The sequence below is a fragment of the Rhinopithecus bieti genome, unplaced genomic scaffold (genome assembly GCF_001698545.2).
Source record: "Rhinopithecus bieti isolate Rb0 unplaced genomic scaffold, ASM169854v2 scaffold_26532, whole genome shotgun sequence".
In the NCBI taxonomy this organism is placed as follows: Eukaryota; Metazoa; Chordata; class Mammalia; order Primates; family Cercopithecidae; genus Rhinopithecus; species Rhinopithecus bieti.
In genome coordinates, this window is record NW_016812934.1 from 2,969,248 (window position 1) to 2,991,860 (window position 22,613).

General features: G+C 37.5%; 1 protein-coding gene across 1 annotated transcript in view; it reads right to left on the reverse strand.

Moving 5' to 3' along the window:
• The window catches only part of TMEM67 (transmembrane protein 67), a 67,882-nt gene that overhangs the window by 44,788 nt on the left and 481 nt on the right, over nucleotides 1–22,613 (reverse strand). The window contains 6 exon segments of the mRNA XM_017847336.1: nucleotides 3,074–3,136; nucleotides 10,049–10,123; nucleotides 10,220–10,289; nucleotides 11,737–11,836; nucleotides 19,427–19,520; nucleotides 22,096–22,184. Coding sequence (XP_017702825.1) covers nucleotides 3,074–3,136; nucleotides 10,049–10,123; nucleotides 10,220–10,289; nucleotides 11,737–11,836; nucleotides 19,427–19,520; nucleotides 22,096–22,184 — 491 coding nt within the window.

The following is a 22,613-nucleotide window of genomic DNA, read 5'->3' on the forward strand; positions in this document are numbered from 1 at the left end:
GGCAACAAAAGCCAAAATTGAAAAATAGGATCTAATTAAACTAAAGAGCTTCTGCACAGCAAAAGAAACTACCATCAGAGTGGATAGGCAGCCTACAGAATGGGAGAACATTTTTGCAATCTACCCATCTGACAAATAACTAATATCCAGAATCTACAAAGAACTTAAACAAATTTACAAGAAAAAATCAAACAACCCCATGAAAAAGTGGGTGAAGGATACGAACAGACACTTCTCAAAAGAAGACATTTATGCAGCCAACAGACATGAAAAAATACTCATCATCACTGGCCATCAGAGAAATGCAAATCAAAACCACAACGAGATACCATCTCGTGCCAGTTAGAATGGCAATCATTAAGAAGTCAGGAAACAACAGATGCTGGAGAGGATGTGGAGAAACAGGAACACTTTTACACTGTTGGTGGGATTGTAAACTAGTTCAACCATTGTAGAAAACAGTATGGCGATTCCTCAAGGATCTAGAACTAGAAATACCATTTGATCCAGCCATCCCATTACTGGGTATATACCCAAAAGATTATAAATCATGCTACTATAAAGACACATGCACCCACATGTTTATCGCGGCACTATTCACATTAGCAAAGACTTGGAACCAACCCAAATGTCCATCAACGATAGACTGGATTAAGAAAATGTGGCACATATATACCATGGAATACTATGCAGCCAGAAAAAAGGATGAGTTCATGTCCTTTGCAGGGACATGGATGAAGCTGGAAACCATCATTCTGAGCAAACTGTCACAAGGACAGAAAACTAAACACCGCATGTTCTCACTCATAGGTAGGAACTGAACAACGAGAACATTTGGACACAGGGCGGGGAACATCACACACCGGGGCCTGTCTTTGGGTGGGGGACTGGGCAAGGGATAGCATTAGGAGAAATAAGTAATTTCTTATTTCTTATAAATGATGAGTTAATGGATGCAGCAAACCAACATGGCACATGTATACCTATGTAACAAACCTGCACGTTGCGCACATGTACCCTAGAACTTAAAAGTATAATTTAAAAAATAAATAAATAAAAAGAAAAAATATTACTTTGTTTTCATTTTGCCTATTCTAGGGCAGCCATGGTGACCCACAGCTGTAATCGCAGAACTTTGGGAGGCAGAGGCAGGCAGATCACTTGAGGTCAGGAGTTTGAGAGCAGCCTGCCCAATGTGGTGAAACCCTGTCTCTACTACAAATAGAAAAATTAGCCGAGTATGGTGGTGGCATGCACCTGTAGTCCCAGCTGCCCGGAAGCTAAGGCAGGAGGATCTCTTGAGCTCAGGAGACAGAGGTTGGAGTGAGTCAAGATTGTGCACTCCAGTCTGGGCAACAGGGTGAGACTCTGTCTCAACAAAAAAAAAAATTTTTTTTTAACCTATTTTAATGATAATTTATTTTTGTTTGTATTCTTTTGCTTGTTAAAACCTTTCCTCTAGCTTAAGTAGAAAATAAACTTTCCACTTGGGAAGAGAAATAACACAAACATTTTCATTGTAAATTTTAGGCTAAAATATAAAGACAAGAAACTGAAAGAAGAACTAAGGAAAAACTCATAGCATGGCATTAAAACAAACTCAGACTATATTTGAAAGAATAATAATTTATATATTAGATCTTACACATAAAATCTAATCCATTTTGTTTAAGTAATCTGCTTTATAAACAACAAAATGAGATCATTTGTTGAGTTTGCCTCTCAACCTTCTTTCTCAGTTTTCCCTATCAGGAAAAGGCAATTCCATTTTTACAGTTATTCATGTGAAAAACTTGGAACTTTTTTTCTCTCTTGCCCCTTATCCAGCTCATGAGTAAATTCTGCCAGCTAAATCTTCAAAGCAAAGCTGAAGGTAAACGCTTCTCTCATTTCTATAATACCACCCTTGTGCAATGGTCCACTGCCTCTCACTCAGATTACTCTAATACTCTCCTAAATGGTCCCTTACCCCAAAAATTCTATTCTCCATGCTACAATGATCCTTTCAAGAACTGAAGTTCTATCATGTCGTCCTTTGCATGAACTCCTTGTATTTCCCTTAAAATAAGCTCCAGGGCTTTGCTGTAGCCACTCCCTACATCCTTGACCTCATTTCCACTCGTTTCCCTGCTCACTCTGCTCCAGCCACTCCAGCCTCCTCCTCCTCTCTTAGGCATGAATAAGCCAGTAAACTCTGCTTTGAGGTCTTTGCTCCTGCTATGGTTTCTGCTTAGAACATTCTTCTCCTTGATGTTTATATGGCTCACTCTCACTTTTTTCAGTTCTTTGCTCAACTATAACCTTGTCAGAGATGTCTGTCCTGATCACTATATAAAATATCATCCCCCACCCCCTCTATGTACTTTACTCTTAACTATTTGCCTTCATAGCACTTAGCACAACCTGACATTTACTTAGGCTGTGACTCCATGAAGGCTTGTTTTTTTCTTTTTCTGAAATATCTAACCTGATTTAAGAATTGGGCCTGGCACACAGTAGGTCATCAATAAACATTTACTAAATGACAGTCCGTTTCCCCTGTCACTCCATTTCAGCTAAAAAAGCTTGGAGACGGCCAGGCGCGGTGGCTCAAGCCTGTAATCCCAGCACTTAGGGAGGCCAAGACGGGCGGATCACGAGGTCAGGAGATCGAGACCATCCTGGCTAACACGGTGAAACCCCGTCTCTACTAAAAAATACAAAAAACTAGCTGGGCGAGGTGGCGGGCGCCTGTAGTCCCAGCTACTCGGGAGGCTGAGGCAGGAGAATGGCGTAAACCTGGGAGGCGGAGCTTGCAGTGAGCTGAGATCCGGCCACTGCACTCCAGCCTGGGCGACAGAGCGAGACTCCGTCTCAAAAAAAAAAAAAAGCTTGGAGACATCCAATATGTGTACACTAAATAACATCTTCTTTATGTATTCCCTTTCAGCCCACAAGAAAGGGTTTATTCTTCTTATAAGATTATGACCAAGAAGCTATAGCTACTTAGAAATAAAACTTTTATTATCTGGGTAAATAAATGGTATAATTCTTCAAAATAAAATGAAATTTATTTTTAAAAATTCAAACTTACCGAACATGCAGCTGCTGATGATTGCAAATACTTTGCAAACCATTCTGAAGTTAAAGACACGCCCTGTAAACCAAAAGATAAATATTAAGTTCAAATGACCTCAATGTGCATATTGTTGAATGGGAAATGTCTCACATTACTTTCACAATGTTAGTAGAAAAAAGATACCAATAGGAATACAAGAATTGATTTTAACCAACGTCAATTATTATAAATAAGACCACATTACAAAATAATCACACTTAGGCAAAAGATATAACGAGACAAAATGTGTCTATAATCCAAAAATACTATATGCCTATTTCACTAACATAAAAAATAAAATGGCAAAAGAAAAAATAACAGATCCTGACTTAGTATTGAGTGGTTAACATTTACTGGTTTAGAATTATTGTAAATACTGTACCGAACTGGCAAGCTATAAAACAAAATGGGGGGAAATAATTTCACATCTCCAAAGTGGTGGTTCTCAAACAATGGTGGGCATCACAATCACCTGCAGAACTTTCTAAAAACAAAACATGCCTGGCTTCATCCCAAACAAAAAGGAATCAGTATCTCCAGATGAGACCAAGGCAATTACATGGGTTTTGAAGGCTACAGATAAAAACCTCTAGTTAAAAAACATTGCTTTAAAGCTTATCTGCACATCTTGCTAAAATATGAGAAACTAAGAAGCACCATTCAGAGAAAATTGTCTGGGCACACACATAAGTGATACAACTAAATTATATGAATATGGCACCACAGTGATCAGAGAAATCTATAATAAAATTATGAGGTACTATTTTTGTATATTTAATAAGCAGAAGTTATTTTGTAAGAAAAAATATGCATAGAAGGCTAAAGAACACATGCACACAAACTGGTAAAAAATGAAATGCAACAGAACAGTACTGACAAATGCATGTAAAATGGAGCCACATACAATGCCACTGATAGTGTTAAAGTTGCGTGATACTTTTATAAAGCAATATCCATATACTCTAACCCAGAAATTTAGGAACACTTAGGAAATTTATCTTAAAGCAATAATCCCTCTAAATGGGAAAACATATTTATGTGCATAAAATGGCTGATGGCAATATAGTTAATAACTGAAAACCTAAATATCCTCTGGAGATACCATTATACAAATTTTAATGCATAAGCCAGAATATTGTGGAACTATTAAAAAATATAATTATACAAGGTGAGTCTGGAACATGGTATAGAGAAACCAAGGAAATCCCTAAAGTTACGTCAAAATAACACAGGAGCTATGCTGAAGAAAGTTCAAATTTGGTACAACTTGAACTTCAAAAAGAAGAATAACAGTAACAGATTATAACACAATGAGTAAACATTCTATGAGTTCATAATAAAGCTTTTTTTAAAAAAAAAAAAAGCACAGAGAAAAAGTAAAGTGCTTCTACAGACAATTGCTAGCTAATAAATGTAGAGGGAATAATAGGATTGTTATTAGAAATGACCAGTTTGATAACTGATACAGGCAAGATTCATTAATGAATACTAAAATGGATATGGATATTTACATTGTCTCAGACTAACGTATTAATCACAATACCTTTACAATGGAGAGAAGTGACAGACACAACTATGACCAAGAAATCAATTTTTTTTTTTGAGACGGAGTTTCGCTATTGTTGCCTTGGCTGGAGTGCAATGGCACAGTCTTGGCTCACTGCAACCTCTGCCTCCTCTGTTCAAGCAATTCTCCTGCCTCAGCCTCCCGAGTAGCTGGGGTTACAGGAGCCTGCTGCTATGCCCAGCTAATCTTTGTATTTTCAGTAGAGTTGGGGTTTCACCATGTTGGCCAGGCTGGTCTCGAACTCCTGACCTCAGGTGAGCTATCTGCCTCAGCCTCCCAAAGTGCTGGGATTACAGGAGTAAGCCACCACGCCCAGCCTAGCAATCAAATTTAGTATCACCAATAACTGGACAACCTGACAGACATTACCACATACCCCCTGTTGTGATGCAATGGGAGGTATACAACATCTATATAATATCTTGCAAAAATATGTTTCACTGAGTCTAATCACGAGAAAACAATCAGAAAAACACAGAGGAGAAAATCACAAAAGCAAAGTGAAGCAGGGATATGTTCTAAATTAAAGGACATTAGAAAGACTAACTGCAGTTAGTCCTTGATTGGATCCTAGGTATCCCTTCCCCGAAAAAAGGCAGGGAGAATAAAGAACACTTTTGAACAACTGGGAAAATTTGGGTATGAATGGGTATCAGTTAATAATATGTTAATTTTAAATTCCTTGGGTGTGATTCTAGGAAAATGCCTTATTCTTTGGAGATTCACACTAAAGTATTTGGAGTGCAATGTCATTATGTCTACAACTTATTTTCAAATGGCTCAGGGGAAAAAACATTGTGTGTGTGTATATATTTATATATAGAGAGAGAGAAAGCAAATATGGCAAAACATTAATAATTTGTTAATCTAGGTGAAAGACATATGCATAGTCATTGTTTAATTCTTTCAGTTTTCCGCAATTTTGAAATTTTCAAAATAAAAGTTGGGAAAACCAAAACCACAAAGATAGTTCACTATTAATGTCTTTGAGGGAAAGGGAATGGGGGGAGACACTAACTCATGTATGTGAAAATTTTTTCTGATTAGCAAGTATATTCCAAGAGTAGGATGAGTAGGATTGGATGCCTTGTTATAAAATTATACAAACAGAATTATGTTCCAATTTTGTTCTCTAAGAAAACTTCCGACCTTAATGTTCAAAGTAGACTTTTCCAATTAGGAAGAATGTATGTTATGAGTCAATACAAATGTTTCAGTCTAACTGGCAATTACAGTCTCAACATAAAACTAATAAACATGTATTCTGGTTTATCAATTAATCTAATCTCATCTGAGTTTAATTACTTTAAACAAGCCCTTAGAATCTGACTGACTTACAAGTACATGGATAAAATTGAGTTCTTATTCTTGCAAACTGAGACTAGGCTAGGGTAGTCAAAACAACTTAACTAGATTTTGCTTACATGTTTTATAATCTGGCTACACGGCACCAGTCTGAAAAGCAGTTGCAACATGACTTAAAATCAGGAATCTCAAATCCATCCTTAGGAAAGAATCAGTGTTCAGAACTGGTATGTTTAGTGCACAATTGCTGTGGTGATGTCATGCTCTCCCTGGCCAAGTCTGAGCCTCGACAGACGAGAGACAGACATTCATGGCAAATGGAACCACTCTTCTCATTCCTCCTATGGGCCCCTCGCCTCTCCTCCCTGCCCTTGGGCAGTATGTGGGATGCAGGGATGTGGAATCCGGTTGACCTCGTTTCCTCCACCCTCTGCCTCATGGCATCCTGGCAGGACTGGGGGGTCCTCTGAGACAGCAGGCACCCCTTGCTGGCCTCTTACGGCCATTGCCTTGCAGGCAGCCTTTCTTCACGGTGGCGGGAGCTGCCCCACAAGCCGGTCAGGCTGCTCTTCCCTGCTCACACCAGTGTTGGCTCTGCTAGACCTTTGCTGTGCTCCTGAAGTGCTCCAGGTTGTCCTTCAGGTGCCCCAGGCCGAGCAGTGGTGTCCTTCCTGTTCCCAGTGCCCAATCCTCCAGTCACCACTGCAGTGTCTGCATGTGGGACCTGGAAAGTTTTGGGGAGGGTCGAGGTGGTTTTTTTTTTTAATTTAGTTTAAATTATTTTTAACTTTAAAAAAATCTGGTATGTTTAAATGAAATACATTAACTGAATCAGAACAACATTTAGGATGGAACAGTTCCTCCCTACCCACCTATCAAAGAAGTCTATAATGGGTCAACTGCACGGTGCTAGCAGAGGAGGGAGAATGTGGGGGTGGAACAGAAAGTGAGGGGGTTGGAAGATTGGTCACATTGAGCATATAAATAAATTGAGGATAATGAATCCCAGATTTCTCACTCCTGGAGAAGATACTTCAAACCTATCAAAGGGAAAGGTTAGAAAGAACCCTGAAGTATTGCTTCAGAATTAAAGGGATCAGTATGAGCTATTTTATTTATTTTATTTTGAGACAGAGTCTTGCTCTGTCACCCAGGCTGGAAGGCAGTAGCTCGATCTTGGCTCACTGCAATCTCCACTTCCCAGGTTCAAGTGATTCTCCCGTCTCAGCCTCTCGAGTAGCTGGGATTACAGGAGCGCACCACCACATCCAGCCAATTTTTATATTTTTAGCAGAGACGAGGTTTTACCATCTTGGCCAGACTGGTCTCAAACTCCTGACCTCAAGTGATCCACCTGCCTCGGCCTCCCAAAGTGCTAGGATTACAGGCCACCACGCCCAGCCCTTTTAGTATATATACACAGACACAGAAATAGTCATAGATATGTGTATGTATATATGTGTATATTTCCTAGCTATGTTTGCTGAGAGGACATACTAAGTGTGTTAATCTAGGTTTCTAAATATTTATCCTACAAAACTGATTAAGGAAATGGCTGATTCCGGCCAGGTGCAGTGGCTCATGCCTGTAATCCCAGCACTTTGGGAGGCCGAGGTGGGCATCACCTGAGGTCAGGAGTTCGAGACCAGCCTGACCAACATGGAGAAACTCTGTCTCTAGTAAAAACACAAAAATTTAGCTGGGTGTGGTGACGCATGCCTATAATCCCAGCTACTCAGGAGGCGGAGGCAGGAGAACCACTTGAACCCGGAAGGTGGAGGTTGCGGTGAGCTGAGATTGTGCCATTACACTCCAGCCTGGACAACAAGAGTGAAACTCTGTCTCAAAAAAAAAAAAAAAAAAAAAGAAAGAAGGAAAGAAATGGCTGATTCCAGGTCTGAGGCAGGAAAAGTACAAGATTAGCCTAGAAATCTTGTACCATAAAGTAAGTAAACGTTCAAAGAATGATGGGAACTTGTCAAAAAAAAAAAACAAAAAAAAACACGCAGGAGCCAACTTGAAGGGACTTTTATTCCAGATGTAGGACAATTTGAGCACCTAAACAAATAATGAATATGCTGGATTATAACTAACTGAATAAATTAGGAACCCACACATCCACGTGGACATGAATTTTAAAAAATAAGTGTATAAATTGGGAAGAAGAGATAGTTCTTCCTTATAATAGAATGTCAATTAATAAATGTGGAAGTAATCAAATGTGGATGGAAATCAAAAATTAATCTTTGGCAATCATCACAGTAGTGGTCAACAATGGAGACTAATGCTAGTGAGTTAAAGGTTAGTGAGGAAGTGTTATCTCAGAAACACTCCTCACAAAATACTAATCAATTACAAATGGTAAATGGTAACTTTATGGTAGTCATGGTGACTTTAGGGCAGGTGATCAAGGTTAACAGCATCAGTGGTGGCACAGGTAGACACTGTGTGCCCCTGGATGTGACGCAGTCCACTGAGAAGAACATGACATCTTTTTTGTGGCTTTCATCTAAGCAGTTACTCAGTATGAGGAAAGTATCTGTAGGATGGTAAGGCCTGTAATCTTCAAAACCGTTGCATTCATGAAAGATAGGGAAACACTGAGGACCTAGTTTCAGATTGGAGGAAGCTAAAGGGACATGACCACTAAATGATTGGGGATCTCAGACCAGAAAGAACAAAGAGTCATTGCTGGGACTTCCAGCAAAATTATTTCAACTTAAATTTTTTGAAAAAGGAAAATTAAAGGCCTGCAAATTTAATAATCATATACAGATATGCACTCCAATCTGGAGAAGAATGCCCCGGAAGACACATATCTTGTTACAGATCAGCCAATTTTTGGATAATCTCAGAGCTCCCTGTGTATTTTAGCTTTTATTTTGCTGTCTTGTAACTACTTGGTACTTGCCTGTCTTCCTCACAAAACTATACTGGAGGAGAGGAATTTTTGCCTGATTCATCAAGATCCTAGATCCCACCCTCATTATTGCTATCCTCACAGTCTTCTTAATCACTCCTATATTCAATAATAATATTAACAATAATGATATTAACAACCAGATCACACCTTGTCCACCCTTAACTCTGGCGTACTAAGCATCTTCAATGTTCATTCATTAATTCCTATTCTAACTCCCAGTCATCTAACTCCTGTTCTCTTGGATTTGCAACTTCTGTAGTTCCAATTCCTCTACTTACTTTCCATTTTATACCCTAGAAGTGGTTATCACCAGCACCTGCTGCCAAAGCTCTAACTCTAGGCCTCAATGCTCTCATCCATAAAATAAGAAACAATTGGCTGGGTGTGGTGGCTCATGCATGTAATCCCAGTACTTTGTGAGGCCAAAGTGGGTGGATCACGAGGTCAGGAGTTCGAGACCAGCCTGGCCAACATGGTGAAATCCTGTCTCTACTGAAAATACAAAAAATTAGCCAGGCATGGTGGCAGGTGCCTATAATCCCAGCTACCTGGGAGGCTGAGGCAGGAGAATCGCTTGAACCCAGGAGGTGGAGGTTGCAGTGAGCCGAGACTGCACACAGCACTCCAGCCTGGGCAACAGAGCAAGACTCCATCTCAAACAAAAGTAAAACAAAATAATAAGGAACAATCTGACCAAATTAAGAATAATCCTGATTTCTCTAATGATTACTCTGTACAGACACTGTGATAAAGGTATTTTTATTATGTCCAATTTACAGACAATCAACTGAAGCTTTGAAATCTTCTCAAGGTCCAAGGATACAAAACTAATGACTTGCAAATCCAGGGTTCAAATCTAGAGTTTCTGGTGCCCATAAATGCATTATACTGCATCCTACACAGAACATATACCAGATATTTCTGGTGTAAACATTCTGTAGCACACTGAAAAACAAACAGGCTATGGTACAGACTCAGTACTATACTTAGAAATCATAATGCTGAATTATTAGACTAATGTTTCTTAGATTGATTTTTTTCTGTTTTAAAATGATTTATACAAAAGTGTTTCTCATTCTAGCCTGAAATTAATTACTAATGGATGAAATATAGAAAATTTCTTAACAACAGACCAAAAAAATTGAAGCATACTCACAACTTCTCCATAACGTGCAGTTGAAATTCTACGTAGAGGAAAATTCCCTGTGTTGCTGAAACATAATCCCCCTGTCTTCATAAATAAATGAGGGAAAAAATAGAAGCTTACGAAAAGGCATAAGCAATTGAATTAAAAATATATACACTTTATCAATTTGGTTAGCCTTACGAAAATATTAGGTTCTGAACATGCACAGGACCTGCTGGTATTAACAAATGTTGGCTCACATCGGATGCACCTGTTCAATATAACAAAAATAATTTTTAAAACGTTAATAAATTATACTAAACCTAATAGAAAAGCTGTCTTTCTAAACAATGGATTAGAGTAGATTCATTCAGTAAGCAATTATGTAAATATGTTAAACAAATTTAAAATAACACGGATTTGAATAGTTTTAGGCCATTCTGTGTTACAAAGTATAAAGTATGTAAAACTAGTCAATAACAGAAGAGTATTTTTTAACTACATGGAATGTACAGAATGAATAATTCTGAATATCAAAGATAATTAAGTCATTCAACTAACAAAAGAGACCAACAAACTCATATAAATGAAACCCAATCAATTTTTACAATTAGTTATATCAAATATACTTTCCTTATTTTATGTGCCACAAAGTAAAAAGGTAGCATAAGCTGAAGAGAAATGCATCTCTAGCTCCTATTAAAACTATAGCCAACACTTTTAAATAAATTCTATTTATCATCTTTATTTTAGAAAAATACTTCATATTTTTCATTAATGAATGAGATAGATGGGGGAGGGTACTGGACCAGTGATGAGTGAATATATAGGTATTCTTCATTTGCAAAATAGAGCAGGTAGGAGTGGGGCTGGGGCATGACATAAAACAGACGAGGCTTGGGGAAAGATTAGAGGGGCAAAAAAAATTGGTATTTGGATGCCGTAACTCAGGTCAGCCTTAGAGAAAAGATGATCCAACACTAAGTAGCCCTCAGAAAAGCTGCTCAACTATATTCTATATTAAACTTGGAAACTAAAGAAAAAACTGTGCCTGGAGGGAAGTCATGATGTAGGCCTCTAAAAAAATTAAAGAAGCTGAAATTGGTATATATGCTTAAATTAAAGGGAAGTACATAGGCAGGCAGGGATGTGTGCGCGTGTGTGTGTGTGTGTGTGTGTTTCACAAACACATGCACAAAGGGGGAACAGGAAGCAACAGAAAATGGGACTATAAGTCAGGGTACCTGGGCCATTATTAGTATACATTAATGTTTTATGTATTATAGTGCTTTAGTACAGCACTTAGCACATAATTATATTATAGATTATATACCAATTACATAACAACAAACAAAAATAGCTACCCTTTACAGAGTGGTTACTATGTAGCACTATACTAAGAACTGTACTTACTTATTTCTGAGCCATTACAGCCTATGAAGTGGGTGGCAATAGTACCATTCCAAAGACAAGGGATTGTAAAGTAGTGAGCTATCCAAGGTCAGACAACTAATAGACTGGACCAAAATTTGAACCCTAGCGTGTCTCATGCTCTAGGCCTCAGCTTCTGTATCTGTTAATGTCTACTTCTATCCTTCCTTGGGTTATTGTGAAAACTAAGTGAACTAAGTGATATGATAGGAAAACACTCTTAAAAGTACAAATTATACATTAGTATAAGATGATATTAATGAAGTCAGCCCCATCACACTGCTTACCTGTCTCCTAAAGCATTTGCTACCGTAAAAGAGTTTTCATTTCCATCACAGAGCTCACAAGTTGCTTGAGACAGCAATGTTCCATTAATATCTCTTTCCACTAAACAGTTTAGAAACAAAAAAAAAGATGTTAACTCATAGGAAACATGTAAGCTTCTACATATTCAGAAAATATTTAACAAAACCCAATTGTAACTATTATTCTACTAATTTTCAAAACACTTTATTTGCATTAAAGGCATAACAAGTATCTCCATAATAAAGTATAGAGAAGTGATCCCTTCATACCCATCCATGCCTCCAAAAAAAAAGAAAGAAGTGATGCCTTCCCTATTTTCACATAGTAAAATACAGAAAGTCATTTTCCACATCATCATAACAATTAAGTCAGTATTTTTTTCCTCAGAATTGTCTTACCTCTTATCTATACATTTCTGTCACACTGGGATAGTGAAGCAAGTATTTTCATAGATTACTGATAAGTTTCTGCAACTTAGAAGGCTTTTAGTAGTATCTATTAAAGTTTCAAATTCACATCCTTACAACACTACAATTTTGTTTTTAGATACCTAACCTACAGAAACATTTGAACATGTACATAAGTATATTCATTGAAGCATTATTTGTTAGAAACAACATGAATATTTAAAATAGCAGAATGGTGGTATATCCATGCTACAAAATACTATGGAACAGATGAAAAAGAATCAGGTAAGGCCAGGTGAGGAGGATCATGCCTGCAATCCCAGCCCCTTGGGAGGGTAAGGTGGGTGGATCACATGAGGCCAGGAGTTCAAGACCAGCCTGGCCAATATGGCAAAACCTTGTCTCTACTAAAAAAATACAAAAATTAGCTGGGTGTGGTGGCATGTGCCTGTAATCCCAGCTACTCAGGTGGCTGAGGCATGAGAATTGCTTGAACCTGGTAGGTGGAGGTTAAAGTGAGCTGAGATCACACCACTACACTCCATCCTGGGCAAGAGTGAGACCCTGTTTCAAAAAAAAAAAAAAAAAAAAAAAAAGAATCAGGTAAATCTAACAGAGTATCAGAGTATACCATTAACTGAAAAAAGTATGCTAGAACAATATTTGTGTATGAAACATTTATGCAAACATACCACTTATGTTTCTTGAGGCTATATAATGTAGATCGTTATAACAGGAAAAAAATTCTGAATGTGCACACACACACGTGCACACACACACGTACACACACACACACAAATAACCAGTTACTTCGGGGTTGAAGGAGCAATAGAAAAACAGTATTGGGAAAATGGTCAAAAGGACTTTAGTCTTATCCATAATGTTCTAAGTTTTGCATGGTAGTAAAAGTAATTTTAACAAAAGTAAAGATGAGCAACTTGTTCCTCCTACAGTCATCCCTGTCTCAATAAATGACAGCTCCATTTGACCATTTACTGTGGTCCCAGTCCTTAAGAGTCTCCTCATGTTCCATATTAAAAAAATAAAAATAAAAAAATTAATGTGCAAATTCTGTCAGCTCTCTCTTCAAAATATATTCAGAAACAAAATTATTTTCTCTACCTCTACAACTAATATCGTGGCCTGCTGGGTACAGTGGCTCATCCTGTAATCCCTGTATTTTAGGAGGCCAACACAGGATGATTGCTTGAGGTCAGGCATTCAAGACCAGCCCGGACAACACAGCAAAACTTCATCTCTATACAGACACACACACACACACACACACACACACACACACACACACACACACAGCCAGGTGTGGTGGCACGTGCCTGTAGTCCCAGCTACTCAGGAGGCTGGGGCAGAAGGATCACTTGAGCCCAGGAGGTCGAGGCTGCAGTGAGCTGTGATCATGCCACGGCCCTCCAGCTTGGGTGATAGAGCAAGAGTCTGTCCACAAATAAAATATAAAAATAAAAAAGAAAAAAGAAAAAAGAAAAAACTCTGGCCCAAGCACCATCATCTATCACCTGGGTTTTCCGTAACAGCATCTTAACTGGAGTGCTGGTTTTGTGCTCCATGCAGAAGCTAAAGTGAAGCTTTTAAAACTTCAGTGTGATCATGTCATTCTTTTGCTTAAAACCTTCCAAATGGCCTCCCATCTCACATAGGACAATTTCAAAGGCCACTAACACAGCATAAAGGTCTTACATGATCTGCACACTATCACCCCAAATTTTCAGACCCAGATGCTTCCACTTTACTTTACTTCTTTGCTTTAGCCACATTAGTGTACTTTCTGTTCTCTGAAAAATGCCAAATATACTCCCATCTTAGAACCTTAGTACTTGCTATTCCCTCTGCTTAGAATGATGTTCCCCAGTCATCCTCATGGCTCTATCCCTCCCTTCCTTCAAGTCTTTCTTAGATTTCACCTTTCCAGAGAGGACTTCCATGATAATGTATGTAAAATACCCTATTCTCTCTCCCTTCTCTTGCACCATAGAGAATTTTAATCATGTAATAGTACCCTCTAAAATAGCAAAATACTGTTTCCACAGCTGTAACCTAACCCGAAGGGGCCAGAAGATGTCAGAGCCACTGTTTAGAGAAAGCAGCAAACAACGTTCCTTTCCCCTATTTCTCATCCACAGATATCTCAAGAGCATCTAATTTAGGGAATGAAGAATTATAAGAATTACAGTAACATAGCTACAGTAATAGAAACATAACTTGAGTGGTTAACTATATAAGATTTCAAACTAGTTTTTATTCTTCCAGTAATTAACTGGCTTACACACATGGCTGATAGCAAGTGTACTAGTATGTATTTTCTCTTGATGTTAACTTGTGCTGTCCAATACAGTTACTGTTGACTGTGGTTACTAGCCACTTGTGATTACTGACCACTTGAAATGTGCCTAGCCAGAACTGAAATCTCAAAAATTTATTAAGAACAAAAGAACGGGCTGAGCATGGTGGCTCATGCCTGTAATTCCAGCAATTTGGGAGGCCAAGGCGGGCGGATCACCTGAGGTCAGAAGTTTGAGACCAGCCTGGTCAACATGGTAAAACCCCATCTCTACTAAAAAACACAAAAATTAGCTGGGCGCAGTGGCAGATGCCTGTAGTCACAGCTACTCAGGAGGCTGAGGCAGGAGAATCACTTGAACCTGGGAGGCAGAGGTTGCAGTGAACCGAGATTGTGCCACTGCACTCCAGCCTGAGTGACAAGAGTGAAACTCTGTCTCAAAAAAAAAAAAAAAAAGAACAAAAGAATGAAGATATCTCAAAAATTGTTCGCCTTGATTACCTGTTCAAAGGATAATATTTTAAATAATATTAGGCTAAATAAAGTATATTATTAAAATTCATTTCATGTTTCTTTTGCTTTTTTTAATGTGTAGACAAGAAAATTAAAATTACATATTTGGTTTGCATTGTATTTCTACTGAACTGCACTACTTTAAATAAACGCCAGCATATTTGGCCTTAACAGTTTTTATTCCAAATTTATAATTAAATCTGACTTACCTTCATCTTCCCATAATCCTAAAATTTACAGTAGAAATAGTACATCATGAAGTGTAATAAATTTCATATTGCCATCCAACTCATAAAACTTTCATTAGCCCCATCCCTAAGAATACACCCCCCAAATACCGTGAGAATCAAGTTAATATTTTCAATGGAGGCAACAGTACCAACGAAACTACTAAGAAGCCGGGTGCGGTAGATTGCTTAAGCCCAGGAGTTTGAATCTAGCCTGGGTAACATAAGAAGACCTCGTCTCTAAAAAAAATAAGACCAGGCAACTCTAATCCCACATATGGGGAGGTCAAGGCAGGAGGACTGCTTGAGGTCAGGAGTTCGAGACCAGCCTGAGATATATAGTAAGACCCCCATCACTACAAAAAACATTTGTTGAAATGAAAAAAAAAAATTGAGATAATTTAAAAATTAATCTTTGAATGAGTAATATATAAAATATAAAATAAAAGGCACAAAAGGATTTATTTTATTTTATTTTTTGAGACAGTTTTGCTCTTGTCACCCAGGCTGGAGCACAGTGGCATGATCTCACTCACTGTAACCTCCGCCTCCCAGATTCAAGTGATTCTCCTGCCTCAGCCTCCCAAGTAGCTGGGACTACAGGCACCTGCCACCATGCTCAGCTAATTTTTGTATTTTTAGTAGACATGGGGTTTCACCATGTTGGCCAGGATGGTCTCGAACTTCTAACCTCAGGCGATCCACCTGCCTTGGCCTCCCAAAGTGCTGCAATTACAGGCGTGAGCCACCGCACCAAGCACAAAAGGATTTAAAATGAAAATTAAGTCTCTTTCCCGCCATTCCCAGGCACTCAGTTCTTCACTCAGGAGGCAGCATTGTTACCAGTTTCTTATGAATCCTTTCAGAAATAGCCTGTGCATATACAAGCACATATGCATATATAATGGTCTTTAAAAAGCTAAATAGTGGAATACCAAATACATAAAACAGTGCTGATAAATAACAGGTACTCAATAAATACTTGTAGATGAATGAATAAATTATTCTATATCTTGCTCTTTTACTCAATATATCTTAGATTTCTTTCCATAGTAATATGTGTAGAACTGCCTCTTTATTTTTCCACAATTGTATTCTATACCATTGTATGACTATATCATAATTTATTTGGCTGATCTCATCTTGATAGACTCATATTGTTTACAATCTTTTGTCTTAGGAATAATGTTGCAAGAAAAAAACATTCAACACTTCTTCAGGCATATAGTTAAGTGTATCCAAATGAGAAATTTCTAGATGAGAGCTTTCTAGGCAAAGATAATCTGTATATTTAATTTTGATAAACACTGTAAATTTTCTCTCCACAGAGGCTGCACCAACTTATAATTTTCCCTATTAATACATGAATAACTATTTCCCTGTATCCTTATAAATACATTGTCAAAGTTGAAAAAGTTTCTTTTTGTTGTTTTCAGATGGAGTTTCCCTCTTGTTGCCCAGGCTGGAGTGCAATGGCATGATCTTGGCTCACTGCAACCTCCACCTCCCGGGTTCAAGCAATTATCCTGCCTCAGCCTCCAAAAAACTGGGATTACAGGCATGTGCCACCATGCCTGGCTAATTCTGAATTTTTAGTAGTGACTACGTTAGTCAGGCTGGTCTTGAACTCGTGAACTCAGGTGATCTGCCCACCTCGGCCTCCCAAAGTGCTGGATTACAGGTGTGAGCCACTGTGCCTGGTTGAAAAAGTTTTATAATAAAATCTGGTAGGTTAAAAGTAAAATCTCATTTTAGCTTTAATGTACATTTCTCTACTCTGAGTAAGGCTGAATATTTTTTTCTCATGTTAAATATTTTTTTCTATGTGAACTTTATTTATGATTTTTGGCTGATTTTTAAAAATTGGGCTATTCCATCTTACTTTTATTTATCTGTAGGACCTTTTACATTTATTGAAGAACTTTGACGTCTGTCTATTGTATGCATTAATTTTCTTTAGTTTGTAGTTTGGTTTTGGTATTATAATTTTATGGCATTTTATAAATTTACCAATTTTCCTTCTGTGGTTTTCTTTTTTCTTTTGTCTTTTTTTTTTTTTTTTTTTTTTGTTTTTTTTTTTTTCTTTTTTTTTTTTTTTTTTTTTTTTTTTTTGTTTGGAGAGACAGAGTCTCTCTATGTTGCCCAGGCTGGTCAGGAACTCCTTGGCTCAAGTAATCCTCCCACCTAGGCCTCCAAAGTGATTGAGTATTTCTGGTCATACTTAGGCCTATTACAACAAAACTATACAAGTTTTTCCTACATTTTCTTTAAGAACTTTCATATATTCATATTTAGTATTTGACTCATTTGGAGTTTAATTTTCTCAGAAATAAGGTAGAAACCCAACTTGGTGTTTTCTCAGTTTTCCCAGCACCATTTATCAGTTTTATCCCCACTTGGATGAAATGCCACTTTTTGCACATACCAAATTCCCATATGAATTGAATCTATTCTGATTGTCTAAGTTCCATCAATCAGTCTGTGTACCCATAAGCCTGTCATACATGTGATTATAGTAGCTATATAACATGCATATTATCTGATGGGATAGTTCCTTCTTTCCCTTCCCAGAATTTTCTTAGATCTCATATATCTTTCCTGATAAACTTCAGAATCTATTTGTATATTACCCCAAAACAAACAAATAATATCCTGATAGAATTTCCAAGGGTCCTTTAAAATACACAGACTGGTAGGAGAGTTGGCATCTTTCTAATATTTAATCTTCCCATGCAAAAACAGAGAATGCATTTTCACTTATAAAAGCCTGCCTTCATATCCCTCAGCAATACTCACAAATTTCTTCAATTAATTATGTTGTACATTCCTTCTAAAGTATATGCCAAGGTTGGGCGCAGTGGCTCAAGCCTGTAATCCCAGCACTTTGGGAGGCTGAGGCGGGCGGACCACCTGAGGTCAGGAGTTCAAAATCAGCGACCAACATGGAGAAACCCTGTTATCTACTAAAAATACAGAATTAGCCAAGCGTGGTGGCACATGCCTGTAATCCCAGCTACTCGGGAGGCTGAGGCAGGAGAATCGCTTGAACCCGGAGGGAGGCTGCAGTGAGCTGAGATCGCACCATTGCACTCTAGCTTGGGCAACAACAGTGAAAACTCTTGTCTCAAAAAAAATCCAAAAATTAAAATTAAAAAAAAAAAAAGATATACCTACTTATTTTTTCTTTTTTGTTGCTATTATATATGAGATATTTTCTTTCATCACTGTTTATAGTAATTTTTAGTCATTCTCTTGGGTGTTTTAAACATACAGTCAAATCATCTGTAAACAATGGTATTTTACTTTTTTTGCTTGTTTGTTTGAGACAGGGTCTTACCCTGTCGCTCGGGCTGGAGTGCAGTGGCGCCATCTCAGCTCACTGCTGCCTTAACCTTCCAGGCTCAAGCGATCTTCCCACCTTTGCCTCTCGAGTAGCTGGGACTACAGGTGCATGCCACCATACCTGAATAATTTCTTTTTTATTTGTAGAGATGGGGTTTCACTGTGTTGCCCAGACTGGTCTCGAACTCTTAAGCTCAAACAATACACCTGCCTTGGCCTTCCAAAATGTTGGGATTAACGGCCTATCTTTTCTTTTCCAGTGATAAATTTTTTTTTCCTCTTACTTAAGTGCATAGTTTGCATCCTTTTCCAGGTCCTGACATTAATAGGAACGCTTACACTTTTTCCCTATTAGGCATCAACTTGGTTTTTGAGTTGAGGCATACATATTTTATCATGTTATGTTAAAGAAGTAACCATCTAATCTCACACAATTAAGAGTTTCAAAAAACTCAGACAAAACTCTATTTTCTTCTCAATGCCTGCTGATGTCTTAAGTATCACTAAATTTGTACAAAAATAATTTTTATAAACACTATTAAGGGCTGGACACAGTGACTGATGCCTATAATTCCAGCACTTTAGGAGGCTGAGGCAGGAAGATCTCTCGAGGCCAGGAGTTCAAGACCAGGCTGGGCAACATAACAAGACCCAGTTTCCACAAAAAATTTAAAAATCAGCCAGCTGCAGTGGTGTATGTGTGAAGTCCTAGCTACTCAGGAAGCTGAGGCAGGAGGATTGCTTGAACCATTACAAAAATAGTAAGTAATCGTTTAACTATTTAAATTAATGCCCTTTTCAAAACAAAACAAAACAAAACACAAATGAAGATTTATCACTACTTCTTTGTAAGGAATCTAATTCTTACCTAAAATATGGCCAGTGGGACAGTGACATTTTCCTTCGGCAGTTAAGCCACTAGGGCAAGAAATGCAGTTCCAGCCATCTTCTGTAACACCTTTCTAAATTAAAAGAAAAAAAAAAAGCCTTTCTCTTTTTTAATTAACTTTCTTCTTCATAATCATGTAAGTTCAAAATGCCATAACAGTATGTAACTGCAGTGAACATTCAAATAAATCATACATATATGAGCCACATAAAAATTCCCTGGAGAGATAATTCATGCTTATATTCCAAAATTAAGCTCTATATTATTACTATGTCCTGACAACTATTAAAGGATTAACTCTAGATAACAGTTCTCTCTTCTTCAGGATCTTTAATTCAAATGGATGCCTACTTTCACAATTATTTGTCATTTCGTTTTTCCGTTTACAAATATAAAACACAACACAAAAAGATTGAATCAATAGTCAGTTAATAGGTTAATCTCACCTGTTCTAAAACATTATTCTAATTTTTAAAAATTCAAATACATAAAAAATTTAGTCCAGGCACGGTGGCTCACATCTGTAATTTCAGCACTTTGGGAGGTCAAGGTGGGTGGATTACTTGAGGCCAAAAGTTTGAGGCTAGCCTGGCCAACGTGGTGAAACCTCGTCTCTACTAAAAATACAAAAATTAGCTGGGTGTGATGGTGTACGCCTATAATCCTACTTGGGAGGCTGAGGCACCAGAATGGCTTGAACCAGAAAGGTGGAGGTTGCAGTGAGCTGAGATCATGCCACTGAGCTCCAGCCTGGGCAACAGTAATACTCTGTCTCAAAAAAAAAAAAAAAATTCATTTATGATTCAAAATGGGTAAATTTTATGAAATATAAATTATACACAGTTGTTGAAATTGATTCATGAGAATATTTTCTTCTATCCATTTATGGCTTGTACTAGTACACTTTTTTTTTTTTTTTGAGACCGTCTTCGCTCTGTCACCAGGCTGGAGTGCAGTGGCATGATCTTGGCTCACTGCAAGCTCCGCCTCCCAGGTTCAAGCGATTCTCCTGCCTCAGTCTCCCAAGTAGCTGGGACTACAGGCACATGCCACCATGTCCAGCTAATTTTTGTATTTTTAGTAGAGATGGGGTTTCACCATGTTTGCCAGGATGGTCTTGATCTCCTGACCTCGTGATCCGTCTGCCTCGGCCTCTCAAAGTGCTGGGATTACAGGCGTGAGCCACTGCGCCCAGCCTAGTAAAGGTTTTTGATAAAGTATGACAGCATTCAAAACTGGGCTTATTATAGTATATGGTTTACGAAAAGCCTGGGGCAGAAAACACAATAATTACAAACACCGTTGTACCCAAAGTTTATAAAGAACAAAAACAATGCCACAAATTATTTTAAATTTTAGTTGAAAAGACTGAATTTATCAAGAAATACTCCTATTTTGCAATACATTTATATAGGACTATTTATTTATTTATTTATTTTTTTTTTATTTTTTTTTGAGACAGAGTCTCACTTTGTCACTCAGGCTGGAGTGCAACGGTGCGATATTGGCTCACTGTAACCTCTGCCTCCTGGGTTCAAGTGATTCTCCTGCCTCAGCCTCCCAAGCAGCGGGGACTACAGGCACACGCCACCATGCCCAGCTTATTTTTGTATTTTTAGTAGAGATAGGGTTTCACCATATTGGCCAGGCTGGTCTCCTGAGCTCATGATCCACCGGCCTCAGCCTCCCAAATTGCAGGGATTACAGGCGTGAGCCACTGTGCCCGCCCTATATAGGACAATTTAAAGACTACAGTAACTTAAACAATGTCACTGAAAAACAAATCTGCTGTGAGACCACTTTTTATTAGCAGCATTTTATCATGGGTAATTCAGGTAGGATCAACATTTGCAAAGATATAAAATAAATGGTAATCTATTATAAAGATATAAAATAAATGGTAATTAAAAAATGGTAATCAGACCTACAAGTAATACAGATAGCTGTAAATTGGGACAACTGATAACTTCATATTAAATTCCCAGAATTAATATTTTTTATATGACAATAAGAAGAAACATTACTGTAAATGTCAGAACTGTTACACAGACTTTTAATTATCCAACATGATTGAAAATATATTTGTTAATTGAGAATTATCATATATAGTAACTATTTACTAATTTTCAAAAATTACAATATAATGAAATTACTAACAAAACAGAAACAGACATTATTTAACCTATTTATTAGTGCAATTGGTATTTCATGAAATAATTACACCTCAGATATCATTACGAACATCAATAATCATATAAACTGTTGACATGGTAGGTCTAAGACAACTCCATTTGCATCAGTCAAAGAATATACACATCCTAAATTGCACACATCCCAAACTGCTCTATATATTCCTTATTCATCTAATTTTCTTCATAATTGAGTTATTCTATGAGTAAAACAAAACTTAAAATTTTACAGCTTTGTGGTTTTGGGATTTCAGATTTTAAAAGAAATGCATTTCTGTTTTCTCCAAGTTTGCATAAAATTTCGCTGATTTCCCAAAACTTACTCTAGTAAAAATAAAGTTAGCATAGTAATTTTAAAGTTTGTGGGGAAACATTAAACATTAAATTATAGTTTGAAAAATAAAGATATTTAACTTATTACTTTTACAGTTAAGTTATTTTAAAATAAATTATGCATACCATGTTTTCTGGGCACTTTTTACAAATAACAGCAGGTCCTCCATTATTAGAGATCATCTGAAATCCTGGTAGACATACACATGAAGTGCCTAAAAAAAAAAAAAATCCAACTTTATCCTTGATAAATAAAAATAAAGTTCCAAGATAGTGAAACTTTTAATAAGTTTGAAGATCTTGAGAAGCAGTATAGTGATTAACAGCAGGATTCTGGAGCCAGTACTGCCTGGGTTCAAAACCAGAAACATACTTCTTGAGTTCCAAACTTAGTACTCCTACTCGGTTGCACGACCTTGAACAAGTTACTAAACTCTCTGCCTTGGCTTCCTCTACAATGAAAAGGAGAAAAAAAATCGGTACCTACCTCATAGTATGAGTATGAGTATAAAATTAGTTATTATACGTAAAGGTCTTAGACTGTCACACAGCTGGTATTGTGTTGCTACCATTTTAAGTGCAAGTATAACTAAACTATTAAACTACTTAACTGCTGCTGGAAATTTTACATTTCTACGTCACTA